Genomic DNA, 16,178 nt, shown 5'->3' on the forward strand with positions numbered 1-16,178 from the left:
TGGAGGGGTCTTCTATCAGATTCCTGAGCAAATCTTGAAGCGACTTGAAGTCTTTGTTTATAAGTCCAGTATCTTTTATTTCTCATTTTCTTTTTACATAATTGGACTTATAAGATGTCAATGTTGATGTTTTAAGAGGGGTTGTGATGATTCCGCGAATACAGTAAGGGCTATAAAGTGTTGAAACCGCTTGTTTTCACAGATTAAATGTAATTGTGGAAAGTTTGTGGGGAATAGAAAAGTGGAACTCGATAATCTTCGGTTTCTGGGGTCGTTAAAAACGAATCTGACGTCAGAATTTCAAATTTCCAAACAGCGGATCCATTATAGTAGACTCAAAATATAAAAATTGATCCAACTCGGTTGAAATTTGTTGCCCGGGGGTTTCCGGGATCGGTGAAAACGAATCCGGCGCCGGAATTGCAAAATCCAAGATGACGGATCCAATACGGTGGCCAAAAATACAAGAATCGATCCTAATCACTCGTATTTGATCCACCATTTTTAATTCTAAAAATTTCTCAGATCCGACCCTATTTTCGAAATCAGCAACTCTGAGGACCGCAAGAAAAAATGTATCCATCAAAGAGTTGAGAGATTTTTCGATGAATATTCACTACGCGATCATCTCGTAATGAAATTAATAAAAAGCACAGCTTTTCGGCTAACCGACCACCTCAATAATTCATTCGATAAGGAACAAGCCACCGGACGACGAAGTGTCGTGTCGTGTTTGGAATCCGGCGTTATAATACCGGCCTGGGCATTAATTCATCTGCGAAGGCACGCGACGACGCTGCATGCTGTGTTACGAGGCGGCGTTCGGTATTGAAGAGGAGGTGGAAAAGGTGGACGACCGCATTACGGTCACAGTGAGGAGTCGGAACTTGTTCGTACTTGTTAAAATTGGGTAAACGCGATCGGTTTTTGATTTATTAATCGGGGCGCCGCTGTCGGAGCCTCAAGAGCCATTTGCGATGACTTCAACGTATTTCAGCCAACCGGGTGTCGTGCACGACCGCCATAAATCTGCCACTCTCGTTCTCACGCGCTCTCTGATTATTTCTTATGCCGGTGGAACCTGGAACGCTCCAGAACCGGGACCAGCTATCGTGCCGACCGCCGTTCGTACAGACCGACGAAAAATTGTTTATGCAAATGTCGGTCTGCCTCGGCGCCGCCTTAAGACGCGGTTACGACGATTCCGCGCTGATTCCAAAATCCCCCCTCCTCTTAATTGGCTCTCGAATTACACCAGACGCATTATCTGTTCACAGAAACCGACTGGCATGTCGCGTTTTTCCGATAACTTCGATATAATCGAGCGCATACCGCGTTTTTCACTTTCAACTTCCGGGAGGGCGTGACTATCGCCAGGATGAAGAAATTTAACTACCCCATTTGGAGGCAACGTTAACAAAACCTACGATTCTGCGAATAGAGAACTTTGCATCGTCCAACGTTTTGGATACAATGTGATCTCAACGAAGAAAAAGGGGTCTTTTTTTTCTTAAACTTCTGTTAAAATAAACAAATTTTATAACCGAGTGGATTTTTACTTTCCTGCGATTCAATGTTCGTTATCTACGTAACTTTAAACACTGCGAATCGTCGCGGGGAATTCGGAGAGTGAAATATGTAAATTTGCAAGCGATAATTAATGCGAAGGTCGGTATAAAGGGTGGTAAAAAGTGTTCGTCTGACTTACTGGTTTCCGGGCAGCCCTTCAGCTCGATGCGAAGGCAAACGGTTCGCCTGTGAACCGAATGCGGTAACAGGCGTATTTTTGTGGCAATTATAGGCGGGTGAAGTTCCTGAGAAACGACGGTGGCCGTGTCGGTGTTCCCTGTCAATATCTGGGGAAAATAGAGGAAGAGTGAGAGCCGGGAGAATATACTGTCTGAATGTAATGAAAAAAAAAAGGACGTAACGGCGTTGCGGGTGTTCGATATAGATCGAGGAGGCGCTCGAGTCCTCAGGACGGTTTTTAATATAATGAACAGGTTCAAAGCTAGACTTTATAATGCATAATATCACCGGCGTTGTATATTTCCGAACCTGCAAACTCTCCCCCTGGACTTAATACAGGATATTGAGGATAATCGTTCGAGCAAAGGCGAAGCTTTCGCGTAGAAGGAAGCTCGCCTCTTCATTGCCCTCCATGCAGATTAGTCAATAAATAACGCCTGTGGTATTAAAATACACTCGCCGGTCGATTCTTCCACGGCTTTGTTGGGGGAGGCAAACGATGCCACGGGATGCAAATGTAAATTGATCTAATCACGGCGTGCCTTCAACTTTGTTACGCTAAAAAATACAACTGTCTACCGGTCAAAGTACCCCTGAAATTGAACCGAAGTTGCACTTAGATTTCACGGTGTAGTTGAGAATTTTTTTTGTTTTAATTTTTTTAACACCCTGTTTTCACCGCAACTGCATTAAAGGAATACCAAAGTCACGCAGAAAGATCACCGAATTAAAATTTTTCGACCTTACCGCTAGAGCAACACTGAAATCGAAAAGATTTCTTTACCGACTGATATTCTACCGAATACTTGTAACTGAAATCGCACCCGAAATTTACTGAAATTGTATAATGAGGAAATATTTTGTATTTATATAAAAGAAAAATAGTTTATCACTGATATTTTTGTCATACAAAAGTGAATTCTCGGAATTCAATTTTGGCAAAACTGTAGTGAAAAATTTACACAACTACACCGAAAAATTGATTGGAACCTGGAATATCACTGATTTTAGGATCCACTGAAAAAACACTCTAATCGTGCCGAATAAATTGCTTGAAATGTGGCTTTCGATAGTCGAGCAGTACAGATCGAGGATGAATTTTTCTAAACCGTAAGAATATCGGAGCGAATTAATGAGAAACGCGTGCTTTGGATGAAAATAAAAATGAGGCGAACCTTTTGGCCGTCCCACTTCCGGTACTCCCGCCATTCGGCGAACCCGGGTCTCCAGTACTCGAGGGTGTACTCCTCGACGTATTCCTGGCCTCTGCCGTGGTCGTAACGACCCTGCGTTTCGATCGCCGTCACGACGTGAGAGCCGACGAAATCGACCTGCAACCACTCCCGGACATCCGCCTCGATCGGCCTTTTCGGGCACCAGGCACCCCCCGCTGTCTCTTTTCGCAATCTGAAATCATAATCGGCTATTATTCGGAGGAAATCGAACCGCGAGAAGACCAAACGGAAGTCGTAAAGCTTCGTTATCTTATTATTGTTTCGTTTTTTTCGAACGATCAAAAAGCTCGGGGGGTGGGTCTGAAGATTGTTATTTTTATAACTTCGTTTTTTCGTTCCTCTTGCTTCGTGACGAATACGATAATTCCATGTTAGGTAATCCGACTAAAAATGTTCGCGCGTTGCGTCATTGAATATTTTTTTAAAATTCAGCGCGTCATTTATTATATGGTTTATCTTGTAAATTCGATTACGAACTTCCGAATCTTTAGATACATGTAATAAATCAAAATTGGTATAGTTCTAGGTAGAAAATGAAAATTAGTTTTATAGCCGTTACCGGAAAGTCTAGTATCAGTTACTATTCTTTATAATTACGATCGATTTTGCTATATTTTCTTGCAACTGTTGCGAAAATTTATTGCTCGTGCAATAATAAATTGACGTCGAAGCCTTGTTTAACTAAAAAAGTAGAGCAAACCGACCAAACGGATTTCGCGTTGCAATTACCAAAAAATTCGAATAGTTTTTTTAACGATTTGCTGTTTTACCGAAATTTTCTAGTTACTGTAACAAATGAAATTTTTCTCAGTGTAGTTGATTACCGGATATTTGATCTAGTATACCCGACGATTCGTGCTTTCGTAATTAATCATCCGATTTCTTATATATTTGATCGAATTCAGAAAGTAAATGTTAAAGTTATAAATTGCACGCTGTGAATTCTTTCGAAACTTTATGTGATTTGACACGTGAATCGTTTTTCCCCTCTCATCTCATTCTCGTTACGTAAACTTGTTACACATACGCGATACGCAATAATTTAAGCCCGATAAAATAACGGGAATAATTATACCGTGAAGTAACGAAAATAAAATTCAATCCACCACACGCGGAAAAATTGAAAATGGATGAGAAAGTGACGGCTGTAATATACAGGGACAAATGAATGCGATTTAATACGGTTTCGAATTAGAGAGAGAAAGAGAGAGAGAGAGAGAGAGAGAGAGAGAGAGAAACACGTATACAACATAATATAAAGGGGACGAAGGGACAAAGAATAACGAAAGCAAGGAAGAGAGAAAAAAAAAAATAAAAATAAGGGACGGAGATAGAGAAAGAGAAAAATGAATAACGACTTCGGGACGAATGAAACAGGAATGGAAAGAATGGTCGCGGGTCGAAAAGCTTTGGGCGAAATTTGATCGAGTGGAGTGGACTGGAGGTATGAAAAAACACGATATATACATATATATATATATATATATATATATATATATATAGCACAATAATGCACGTTATTCTATAACTATTTATTTGGTCCTTTATACATGGGGCATTCCATGTCAACTCTGTTGAACGGTTGAACACGACGTTTTTTAATTTCACCAAGGATTTTTCTTACGTTAGTAAGACCCTTGAAAAGCTTCGAAAAAAATTTGACATTTTTTTCAATCACTCGTCTTTACCCAATTTTTTAAACCCATCTGAAAAGTACCCAATTTGATTTTTATGAAACAAGAACAAAAAAAAAAAAAAAGGGCACTTGGTTTAAGAAACGAAACATTTTCACGCAAGATTCGGATTGGGACTTCGTTTTTTTTTTTTTTTTTTATAACTCTTTTTTTCATCGTTTTTCATATTTTCACATCTGTTACTCAGATTCGGCGGACCGTGCAGTCGTTAGAAATTCTCTGTGTAAGTTAAGCGTACCAGTTGCCGACACGTTTGGACCCAATTATTGACCCATTCGTTTTCAAAAATTATAAAATAACGGTACACAAATTGTGAATTTCTCGACGGCTAAAACCAATTGCCAGAGGATTGAACCCTAGAAAATTAATTTTTCTGGTAATTTCAGAACTAAGGATAAAACGGATGCAAAAAAAAAAATAAAAATGTCAATTTTGGCCACGATTTTTCAAAAAAACTGGTACACTAACCTAACAGACCGAGCCAACTTACCGAGCATATCGAGGTCCGACGTTCGTTACGTACGAGGAGGAAGCGTTGACGGCGGAATCTGGAATGGTCCCCGACTCCATCCCCAGGGGTGAATTACAAGATCCTGAAACATTTCGAAAAATGTGTAAAAAACGCGAGAAAAAGAAAAAGACAAACCACGATCAATCGTTTCATCAACAACTCTGCGATACTTACGGACCGGACATTTCCGTCCGCCCATATAAGATTCGCAAATTTCATCGATCCAAATTCCCCGTGCGGAACATGAAAAAGGTCCCCGATCCTCGGGGGTCCGTCTAGAACTTCTTATGAGACTGTTCCACGAGTTTCCATCCCATTGCCCGTTTGTCTCGTCTCCGAATTCGGTCGGGGGGGAAGTAAGAGAAAATAAATAAGTGGAAAGAGGGGGGCGTAGAAGGAAAGGGAGGAGGAAAGTAAAGTTCAGCCGTCGCCCGGGGCGAGTCAACCGTAATAAATGGCTCGGGACTCGCGGTAGGCTGCATGATGCGTAAATATATATATATATATATATATATATATATATATATATGTGTGGGGTGGTATTGAGTCATTAATATTAAGTCGGGCTTCCAAAGGGGTGGGGGGTGGGGGGTGGCTTTCACGGGTCCGAGCATACGTCTTCCTGTTGGTTGTATAGACAGCGGTCTGCACGGGCACATCATGGTGGGGGTGAAATTTTTATGAACCCATTTCTTAACCCTCGTTAGTTTAAAACGGGCGCCTCAGATCGAGGTTCGCGGCTTCTCTTCTTCCCTCGTTATCGGGGCATAGTGTAGTAATGAAAACAAGGAGGTCGGTGTTATTTTTTAACCCACCGAATCGATGCTGTCGTTATTTTTTTATCAAGACGTCGGGCGGGATAAGAAAACGAGGTGAAAATCAAGCGTCACGCACAACGGGAGAAAAGAAAAATCGCACGTTGATGTTATTGTAGGTAACTTTTTCCCGGGTCCTGATGCCATTCCGTGATCGCGTTATTTCGGGAAACACCTTTCGGATGTGTTCGGTTGACTGGTCTGACTGGAGTGAAACTCGGAACTTACTTACGTTTGTCCTCCTTGACTCTCGGAGGGACTTATTGGAAACGCATTCGGACCTGGAACAGATTTTCAACCCCTGATAGTTGCGCCGAGGTATCTAGGCACGGTTACCCGTCCCTGAAATATCCGGGTTTCCATGCTCGTAACGGTGGAAACTAACCGCGCTAATGATACTCGATGTGAACGCGATATTAACGAGCTTTACGCCGGAAACTCGAAAAGAAAAAATAACGCACAGGCACTTTTTACGCTGTTAACTTTGCCGCGGAATATTCGAACACTTGTGTAGAGTATGTGGAATTGAACAGGAGAATTGGAAGGTATCGACGACGATGAAAATTTGAATTCTAACCGAAATGCGGATTTTTGACAATCAAATAATAGGAAAAATTACAACAATGAGAGAAATTTTTAATTATCGTTTAGTTTTTTAGTCTCTCTGCAACTATCGCGATTATTTCACGTTGCTGAATTGGCGGTAAATTGACGGTTGAAAAAAATTTGATCATCGAGTAGACGGAGGTTGGATTAAATAACTGGCCTTGCAAATTGTGATATAAAATTTTGTACAACGTTTACTTTTAACTGGAACAATATTTGTGACGGTAATTAAATTGTAACGAAACGAATTTCACCTGATTTTTATATATTGTTGCTTGTATCGGACGATAATTGAAATTTTATCCAAGCGCTGTCGGAAATAAGAGAATTCCCGAAAGATAAGGATTCGTAGATTCGGAGGAATTCGGGGTAACTTCGATATTCCCGAGGGATCGGGGAAACGGAAGGCGAGCAACGATCTCGTCGAAGACAGGTGTGTCAGGCAATCCCATGAATACGTTTCGAGTGGCGGAAAGAATCGCTGCTGCAACGATTTGCATGCAGCCGAGTCTTTCTTCTCGACGACGAAATTTGTTGCACGCTTCAGAGATATCAGGCATCCTGTAAAAGCCTCCCAGCAGGGGCGGGGTTGAAATTCCGAATTTGAAACTTTCCGAAAGCGTTTGATTCTAAAAATTTCTCTCGGTGTTCGAAATTTCGATGTCTTAAAATTACTAATTTTTTAATTTTTGCACTTTTGGAACTTCGAACGTCGGGTTTCGGATCGTTCGAAACTTTGATGTATTTTCTTCAACTTTCGCGACGAAAAAAATCGGACCTCGGAGTTTCCGGATCTTATCAAATTCCGACTCAAATTTCAACCCCGTCCGTTCGAACATCTCTCTCTCTCTCTCCGGCTAACTTCCTCGCAGCTTGCCGCGATTCGACGCAGTTTTTTCGCAGTTCGCGAAAGCAGGCATTCCACGTCGAACAATTCGTCTTGCCAGCGGCGTGCGATTCGCCCCCCTTTTCCGAGCTGCGCATGCGCGGAGGGAAAAAACGTTTCGCAAAATCGCACAATGCCCAGCAATTCATGCTTGAAACGACTAATTCGCGGATTTTCAACCCCCGCGAATCATTCAACGCGGTTTAAACCCCGATCGGTTAAAACCGTTTCGTTTATTCGTTCGTTTGTTCCTCGATCCCTGTTGGCGTACGAGCGTATAATGCCAGGGTTTATATACTCGGGTAAACATCGGGAACAACGCTTGCCCGGAGCATAAATTGCGAGTAAAGAAATATACGTGCGAAGATTAACCGGTTCTCCATGACAGGCTGAACGGGTGAAATGTAGTCGCGAATTCGTGCAATAAAAATTCCCCTACATCATATCCGTATAATGCGCAACTTATTGCGTGCAGGGTTTACGTACACCTGTAACAAAGCGTGCGCCTATAAAAATGTCGGCATTTGTGCCGAGGGAGAAATTGCCGAAATCGGCGGAATCGGATTTCACTGCGGAAAAGCCCGGAGCTTCAAATTATTATTCTATAATTTTCGTCCACATTTTTTTTTACATCATTCTAAAAACCTACTTTCACGGAATCACGAAGCAATAATATTTCATTTTTTTTTTCCCCGATTAAAATTTCCGCAATTTTCATCGCGGCGAAATAATTCTAAACCAACAATTACGTAATAATACGGATATTTTTCTACAATCTTGGGCAATTTTGTCCGCTCGACGTTTCTGTTTGCTGAGAAAGAGCGAGTAAAAGTGTGAGTGAGAGAGAGAGAGAGACGGAGAGAGAGAAGAGGTGAGCTTGCGCCGGGGAATTGCATAACTTTTCAACATAAATTCCAGCACGGTCGTATATTAAACATGATATTCGTACCTATACGCGTACCTAGATATATGCAGTATATACACATATCTGTACGTATCTACACGTACGTGTTCAGCATGATGATATATGACGTATATTCACGAACCAATCGTAATACAGAGTAGGGTTGTACCTTCGAGACTGCGAATAGCGCGGCAAGTGAGCGAGGAAGAGTGTTTTAAAAACAGAAGAAGAGAAAAAAAAAAAGAAAAACAAAAAAATAAAATAACAAAGCCATTCATTTTCGACCTCGTTCCCCTCTAATTGAAACCCTTCTGCGGAAAGTTTCGGAGACGAAAAGCTTTTTTCCCGATGTAAAAGCTTTTTCTACATCGTGCGCGACGCGCGTACAATAATTCTTTCAATTTTGATCCAACTTCTTTTTTTTTTTTCTCTCTCCCGTTTTCACTTTCGAACCCTGTTTAAAGCTCTTCTCACGACAAAGTACCATACATGCCACGCGCGACGCTTTGCGGAATATCGTACTTTATACTCGACATGTAAATGCACCGCCAGCTAGTAGTGAAGTACTCACAAAGCGATTTCAATGGCTTGAAACGCATCGGGCTTAGCATTCGCTTCTGCATGCAGCGATCGTCGGGGTTGGTTACACTTCGTAAAAGGAAAGAGCGCATTTCGCACACAACGAGTTTACGAGTACGTATGTATGGGGCATTCCCTGACAGATTTATCAGATTGGGTTTGTCATTTTTCGCACGAAAGTAGGTACAGGACGAAAAATGCAATTGCAATTTTTCTTCAGGATTTTTCTACCCGGCGTATTTGAAGTTTCATTTGAAAAGTTTTAAAAAAACACCCAGTTTTCTAAAATCTGATAATATTCAGATAAATCTTGTTAAATGTGGCGATATTTTTTACACATATTAGAAGACCAAGATTTCACAACTTCGAAGGATAGTTGGAAGAATATAATAAAAATTGTTATTATTGGATCGCATTTTTGACATAAAAATTAACGTAAAAGCTTTGAATTGATATTTTTCGGCCCGTACACTTTTTCCTTCTCGTTACATTTTCTAAATAAACGATCACGTTTTCCCAAGTTTATACATATTTATTTAAAAACGAATTTATAAATCTTTTGTTCTTCCAATTTTTTTCTTCAAAACTTTTCTCACATTCGGCTGTCGAGTTTTATCATTTTCAGATTTTTGACTCTTTACTTTTCAACGGCGATGAAAAGTATGGTGGAAAAACTGTTTCTCCGTCTTCGTTTCATTTTTTTTTTTTAGAAAAATTACTACAGGACGTATTTAATATACGCCAATTCGAATCTGTAACTTTGAAAGAATGTAATAATTCGTAATTCCCGGATTTATTTCGGGGGTGGAAAGCGGCGGAGAGCTTTAAATAGGAGAGCTATATACCGTTGACGGGGTGGTAAAATTCCCCCGTTGAAACCGGTGAGATTCCGTCAGGTGGCCGAGGGTATTAAATCCCGTGAACCGAACCGAACTCGGCTGCATCGTCGTTCATCGATGCAGCAGCACTTACAACTGATCGCGAACCGTGCAGTCTGGTTTCGGATCAGCTGGACCGCGTATTTTTATCCGGATTAATTGAATCGAGGTGACGATTCTAGAGGTAGTGAGGTAAGGGTGGAAAAAAAAAAAAAAACAACGGCAAGCGCACTCGTCGAACTTTGACGGTGGATAATGCAGGTGGGAGAGGTGGAAAGTGGAGAGTGGAAAGGTATACATAAGGGGGATGAAGGCGTAGGTGTGGGTTAAGGAACTACTTCTGGGTCACGGTGGAGATCGAGGTACGTCCTTCTCGAGTGGCGGCGGCGGTTTGTCTTCCTGAACAAAAGCTTCTCGCCCGGATAATTGAGCGGTAATCTGGCCGAGCATCCTCGAGACGATTTTCTCTCCGGGGGATTTAAAGCTCATCGCCCACTTCCATTTTCCGTTCGTTCGTTCGTAAGACGTTTCGCGAAACCTCACCTCCCCATCCTCTCGCCTCGCCCTTCCACGCTCGGCTCGTTATCGAAACGTGAATTTGCTTTCGATTACACGCGGCACGAATGAAATCTGTCGAGGACGAATCTGAGGTTTGGAAAAAGTCGACGAACCGTAGAAAAAAAAATCTCAAGAATAGTGTATTGTGTAACAAGGAGGCAAACTCGGTATTTTCGAACCGAGGTTAAGTTTTCGATATCAGTCGTAGGTCAGCCGAAGACGAATATTGTAAATACGCGAGGCGAAAAGACCGTTGCATCCTTGTTGCGCACGATTCTTTGTATAACAAGAGTATGTCACGCGTCTTTCACGAAGTACGAAATTGAGGTTAGGCTCGCGTAACGTCAGATTTCTTCGCTACAGCGCATGCGCGGAGTGCAGAAAATACCACTTTTCACTTCTAGGACTTAAAAGTGGTCATTTCCGTACTCCGCGCATGCGCAATCGCAGACTCACTTGATCGTCATAGAAACGCGTACTTTGGGTACGGAAAATACACAAGAAAAAAAAAAAAACAACAAAAAAACATTCCTTCATATGAAAATGAATCTGACAAGTAAATTCGAACAATCACGCAAGCTGAGACGAATCAAGAATTTGGTAAAAAGTTTTTATTGTTAGGATTCGGAGGTTCAAAATGAACATATAGGCGTGGCGATGGCGATTCCTCAATTCACTGGGGGGGATGAAGACAGGCACCGCATGGCACTATTCCCGGCATGAGCCAGCAGGGATACTGAATTGCGGAACGGGAATGAGGAGATAAAACCGACACGCCATACCCTGAACACACAGAGAGTGTGTGAGAGAGAGAGAGAGAGAGAGAGAAAGGGGTAGTTTTGTGTGCTGCGAGTATACATACATGTATATTCATGTGTATGGGGGAGTGTATAGGAAATGCATATGGGGGAAAAGACGGAGAGAGCGACGGGAAGAAATACGATGAAAGGTACAATTGAATTCACGTTCGCCTCGGCGAATCGATGCGATCTCAGTGCCTATATATATATATATATATCTGCATTCCCTCCCCTCCCCTCCCCATCACTCTCCCTCCTCCCCCTCTCTCGCATTCTCTCTTTTTCTCTCTATCTTCTTGTATTGATAAGAGCAAAGTGGTTGCACAACGGTTGAAACAATTTCGTCGAATACCCGTAGGCTCAGAAAAGAAAGATTCTTTTTCGTTTGTTGAAGACAAAAAAAAGGTTTATTCCCGACTTAACCGTAATCTTTACTTTTTTGAACTGAAAAGAGGGACGAAAGTAGCATATTATTCCCTCTTAACTTTTTTCCCTGACCTGAGGGGGGAAGAAAAGTATGTAACACTTTTTTCCCGCATTTGCTAATCTACGACTTTATTCCCTTGTTACATAATCTACTACTAGCTTTAAAACCCTTGCTCGCTAAACCTCGCTCGGGGTCGAATGCCTAGTGTAACTGGTTTTTGTGCTCGTACTCTCGCTTACTAGTTGTCATTGTTTTATCACATGATACGAGATTTATCAGACACCTCACGCCCTCGATGCTTGAGGATTGTTCAATGGGTAATAAATGTTCATTGATGATTATTTCAATACGAACCTACGGATTAAATAACAATTTACTCGTTGCAGCTAAAGGAGAAAATTATCTTTCATCTGATCGGTAGGAAATTTATTTCAAGGAAATAAATTTTTGTCTCTTATCCAGGAAAGAATTTTCTGCAATACGTTATGACCGGTTATAAATCGAGTAAATTTTCTTTTTATATATTATGTTATGTAAAATTCTATCAAAAGTCATCGGCATCGAGTTATTTGTTGAAATGACACACACACACGATCCGAACGAGAGGTTCGCGATGAACGTTTGTGTATTTAACACAAGTTTGGCGAAACAACGGGGTCGGCGAAAATTCTGTCGGACCTACTACGAGGGGTGAAGTTTGACGGGCTTAACACGGGGTTAAAAAATTAATCCTCGTTCACTCAGTCACTCAATCTCGGGGGACGAAACGCGACGCATGAATGGTCGGCCAATGAGATACCCACGTGCGTTTTTAACACGGAAAATCCATTCTCATCGGTCACAATATCTCGATGGACATTAAAATATAGCTTGGGAATTAACGTCGGTACTTTTTTGCCAACGGGGATACAAATAATTGAAGAGGAGAATTAAGACTCCGTAAGTACCTGCATCAAAAAAATTTCAAACAAAAATAAAAAATATGACAACTGTTTGGATTTTTTTTTCCTTTGGTGCATATGGTTGTTTCTTTAATCGCTCGACGAGTTGGTTTGAAAAAAATTCCACTTGAACAGCCATTTTAAATTCTCCTCTTGAATTTGAGGAAGATCGGAGTAGCGATCAAATATCCGATACCGATTCGCTCGACGGATGAGATCGGAATTGCGGGGATGCTTGGTGAAAGTTGAAAAATTCCAGCCTCGTCGCAACTCGCGTTTAAAAAATCGAGCGAAGTTGCACACGCTGAGAATTTACGAGTATATTCTCTATACATTTTTTCGATCGACCGCAGCTACGAGAGTTCCGAAGTTGTTGCACCGGGTGTTGAAGTACGGTCGTTCAAACATTTGGTATCCGGTAATTGAATCGACGAGGATATTATACTTCGCGAGTTTAACATATTAAAAATTTTCAGCGATCCTGTCCGGTCATTTTCACAGCAGGAAAACGTGTGGAATCGTGCCTTTTTCCGACAAAGTGTTTTTTTCACACATCAAGGAGTAACGCCAATTTAGGATTTTTTTTTTTGTCAACTTAAACAACGTTTTAGGGGCATGAAAACAATAACTCTCGTTGTTCAATTCTCGATTTTTTTCCACACAGTGTCTCGGAGCGTATAACTTTAAACGAATTTTCATCGAAATCAATCGGAGGACAGATTATTTGGCATACACCGTTGCTTGGATCGATTTGAAATTTTTATTTCATACACGAATAAGTTTTAAACAAACTCTTCGAAAAGAAATCCTATCCCTGTTTTCATGCTCCTAAAATAGAGTGGTGTTAAACTTTAAAATAAATTTGTTTCTCGTTTGAAAAAATTCTTTTTTGTATCCTGCATAGTTAATTTTGCGAGTGTGATAACGAATCGATCCACACCCTCTACGGTGAGAATAATTTACGTTCGTAGTCTTTATGAGCAGCAGCAGCAGCAGCGGTATAATTTGAGTCAGGCAAGCGCAGCGAAACGCATTTCAAGCCGAGCGGAAGGCTGTCGGCAGCCTCTTCCAAGGGGTGCATTGTGCTTGGCAGAGGTTCGCAGGGGTGGCACCGACCAGGCGAGAATAATGCTGCATTATGCACCGGCAGCCCGAGTCACGCATGCAGGGTGAAAACGCGCGGTTCGTCGCTTCGCGATCCAGGAATAGATTCTTCTTATCAACCCGTCGCGGAATTTGAAACACGGATCAATCGCTGTTATATTTTTTTCAACTTCCAGTTTCCCTGTTGAGAAACGGAGAAAGGAGAAAGTTATTGTAATCACCCCGAAAATAAAAAGTTGAGCTTTATTCACTGGATCTTCACGTTTTGAAGTTTAGAAAATCACCTCCAGTTATTTTCGGATGGACGTATGTCATCAATTTTTTTGTTCGACGATATTTTGGTAACGAGTTACAGGATTTCGATGATTTTGGTATCAAACGACGCGACTTTTCCAAACTTGGAAGTGATTGGATTTTGGATTTGATCGATTCCGTGCTTTTTCAATTATTTAAGTAACAAGGTTTCAAAAATTCAAGTAAAAGTGAAGATATCTTGACAATGAATGAATGAAAATTGGTACCGTGATTCGTAGGTGGAAGTTTTTTGGGTAACCGATAACGGATCCAAGATCAAACTTCCAAAATTTGCAACGGTGTATCCATTACAGTAGTTAAAAATAAAAAAAAATCCAAAGGCCTTAAAATCGTTAATCACGAATCTGAATTTTTACTTCGAAATTTCAAATTTGATATTATTCTTTTTTCTCTCCATATATATATATAAATCCGCTTGTTCCCTCTAGTTTTCGATCGATCAGGCATTCGAAAAAGTCTCTACCTTATTTTTACATCAATCCTGGACGTATCTACAATACGCGCATTACGTATCCGCGAGTATAATAAAAATAAATCATAGCCGGGATGAAATATGATCTTAAGTCTGACATAAGTCGACAGACGACAGGTTATACCGTTCATTTTTGTGTCCCTTGAAAGGCGGCGGGAGACATGCGATTTTACACCCCCTGCCAAGACAAGGGTTGAAAAGTGTTATTTAGAAACGAGGGATCGACGCGATCGTCGCCGATTTACATACATATCTTTTCACGTACATCTAGATGTGTGTTTTATATATATGTATATATATATATATATATATATATTATGTATACTGTATATACATGTATATGTATAGGGAGGTTGGAAAAACGAAAAATCGACTGCGACAGCTGTCTGTACGAAAATATGTACCTACCTGTATTACACACATCGCGATTAGAATGATAAACCGACGTATGATGTTCAGATTGGCGTGATCGGTGTACAGATTTGTTTGTTTTTATTTTTTTATTTTTTTTATTTTTTCGTTTATCTATATATCTCACCGTATTTCTTTTTTCGAACCGGACGGGGGATGGAGGAAGGGAGGGGAAAATAATAGATGACCTGTCTCGTTAGCGGAAATACCGTGCAGCACGTTCGAATTCGTGCCCACCGATCAGACACGTACGCATCGAGTTTCGTCCCTGGCTGAGTTTCTATACTGCATTTTTTATCATTCATTTATCCAGTTATCGTTCGGTGTACATGTAAGGTAAAAGCGAATCGAGGACTGTAACGAGCCTGTGATAAATTGACGTTCGGAGTCGGAGAGCGCGGGAAATATGAAGTAAAGTAGGCACAAAGCTCGGAGGAAGTCTTTGTGTCGGTTGTAAATCGAGCAGCTGTGGCTCGTATACACTGTATATTTTTATTTCGAATAATAAAAAAAAAAATAAAAAAATAAAATAAAAGTAAAAAAAGAAATACGAACCACAGCGAGTAATATTCACAGCAATTATGTATTTAATATTGACATTGATGTAGAAGAACGTTGAATACTCAGCGAAATTGATATTACAGGTACGTACAAAGTTTTTTTAACGCAAGCTACGAAGCAACTTTGTGTATTGGAACGTTGCAAGACAAGCTGCTTATTATGACAAATATTTACCGAACTTGGTTGGCCAACACACACGGGTATCATCAATTATTCATACCATCCGAAAGCGAAAAGTTTGTCAGTCGGTGTGCGTTTAAACTCGTTGTAGGTTTTTTTCGCGTCTACAATTTTACACGTCACGGGGATTTTGTCAAACGAAACTTTTCGCTTTTACGAATGAACGGGGCACCTCGGTAGATACGTATAAGTATGATATTATATAATATATGTATATATGTGGAATAATACCTGTTTGTAGAGGTAAATTTAATATCCACAGGAAAAGCCGAATACATTCGTTGGTAAAAGGAACAAAGTGAAAGGGAAAGAGAAAAAAGAAAACAATTGGATATGATTTCTGAGATTATGGAAAGTCTCTTCCAAAGGAATTTTGTCGAAAATTCAGTTTGCGAAAAATCATATATATACAACAATATTCAACGGTATTCCCTGTTCGTATATACGTCATGTATAAACAATTATCTTGTCAAGCGATTCGTAGATCAAGTCGAGTCTACGATGAAAATTCGTCAAATTATCAAATCAATGCTGAGTAAGGAATGCGATAGA

At 40.7% G+C, this 16,178-nt stretch overlaps 1 protein-coding gene across 2 annotated transcripts in view; it reads right to left on the minus strand.

Moving 5' to 3' along the window:
* LOC124175748 (discoidin domain-containing receptor 2-like) overlaps nucleotides 1-16,178 on the minus strand; it is a 36,611-nt gene that overhangs the window by 9,227 nt on the left and 11,206 nt on the right. The window contains exons 3-5 of one of the 2 annotated variants that reach the window (XM_046556236.1): nucleotides 5,169-5,271; nucleotides 2,925-3,156; nucleotides 1,709-1,856 (exon numbers count right to left, since the gene is read on the minus strand). In XM_046556236.1, the coding sequence (XP_046412192.1) occupies nucleotides 1,709-1,856; nucleotides 2,925-3,156; nucleotides 5,169-5,271 (483 nt within the window). The remainder of the gene's footprint in view (nucleotides 1-1,708; nucleotides 1,857-2,924; nucleotides 3,157-5,168; nucleotides 5,272-16,178) is intronic. The other variant, XM_046556237.1, reaches the window with a different exon arrangement.

This window comes from Neodiprion fabricii, chromosome 2, assembly GCF_021155785.1.
Source record: "Neodiprion fabricii isolate iyNeoFabr1 chromosome 2, iyNeoFabr1.1, whole genome shotgun sequence".
NCBI classification, from domain to species: Eukaryota; Metazoa; Arthropoda; class Insecta; order Hymenoptera; family Diprionidae; genus Neodiprion; species Neodiprion fabricii.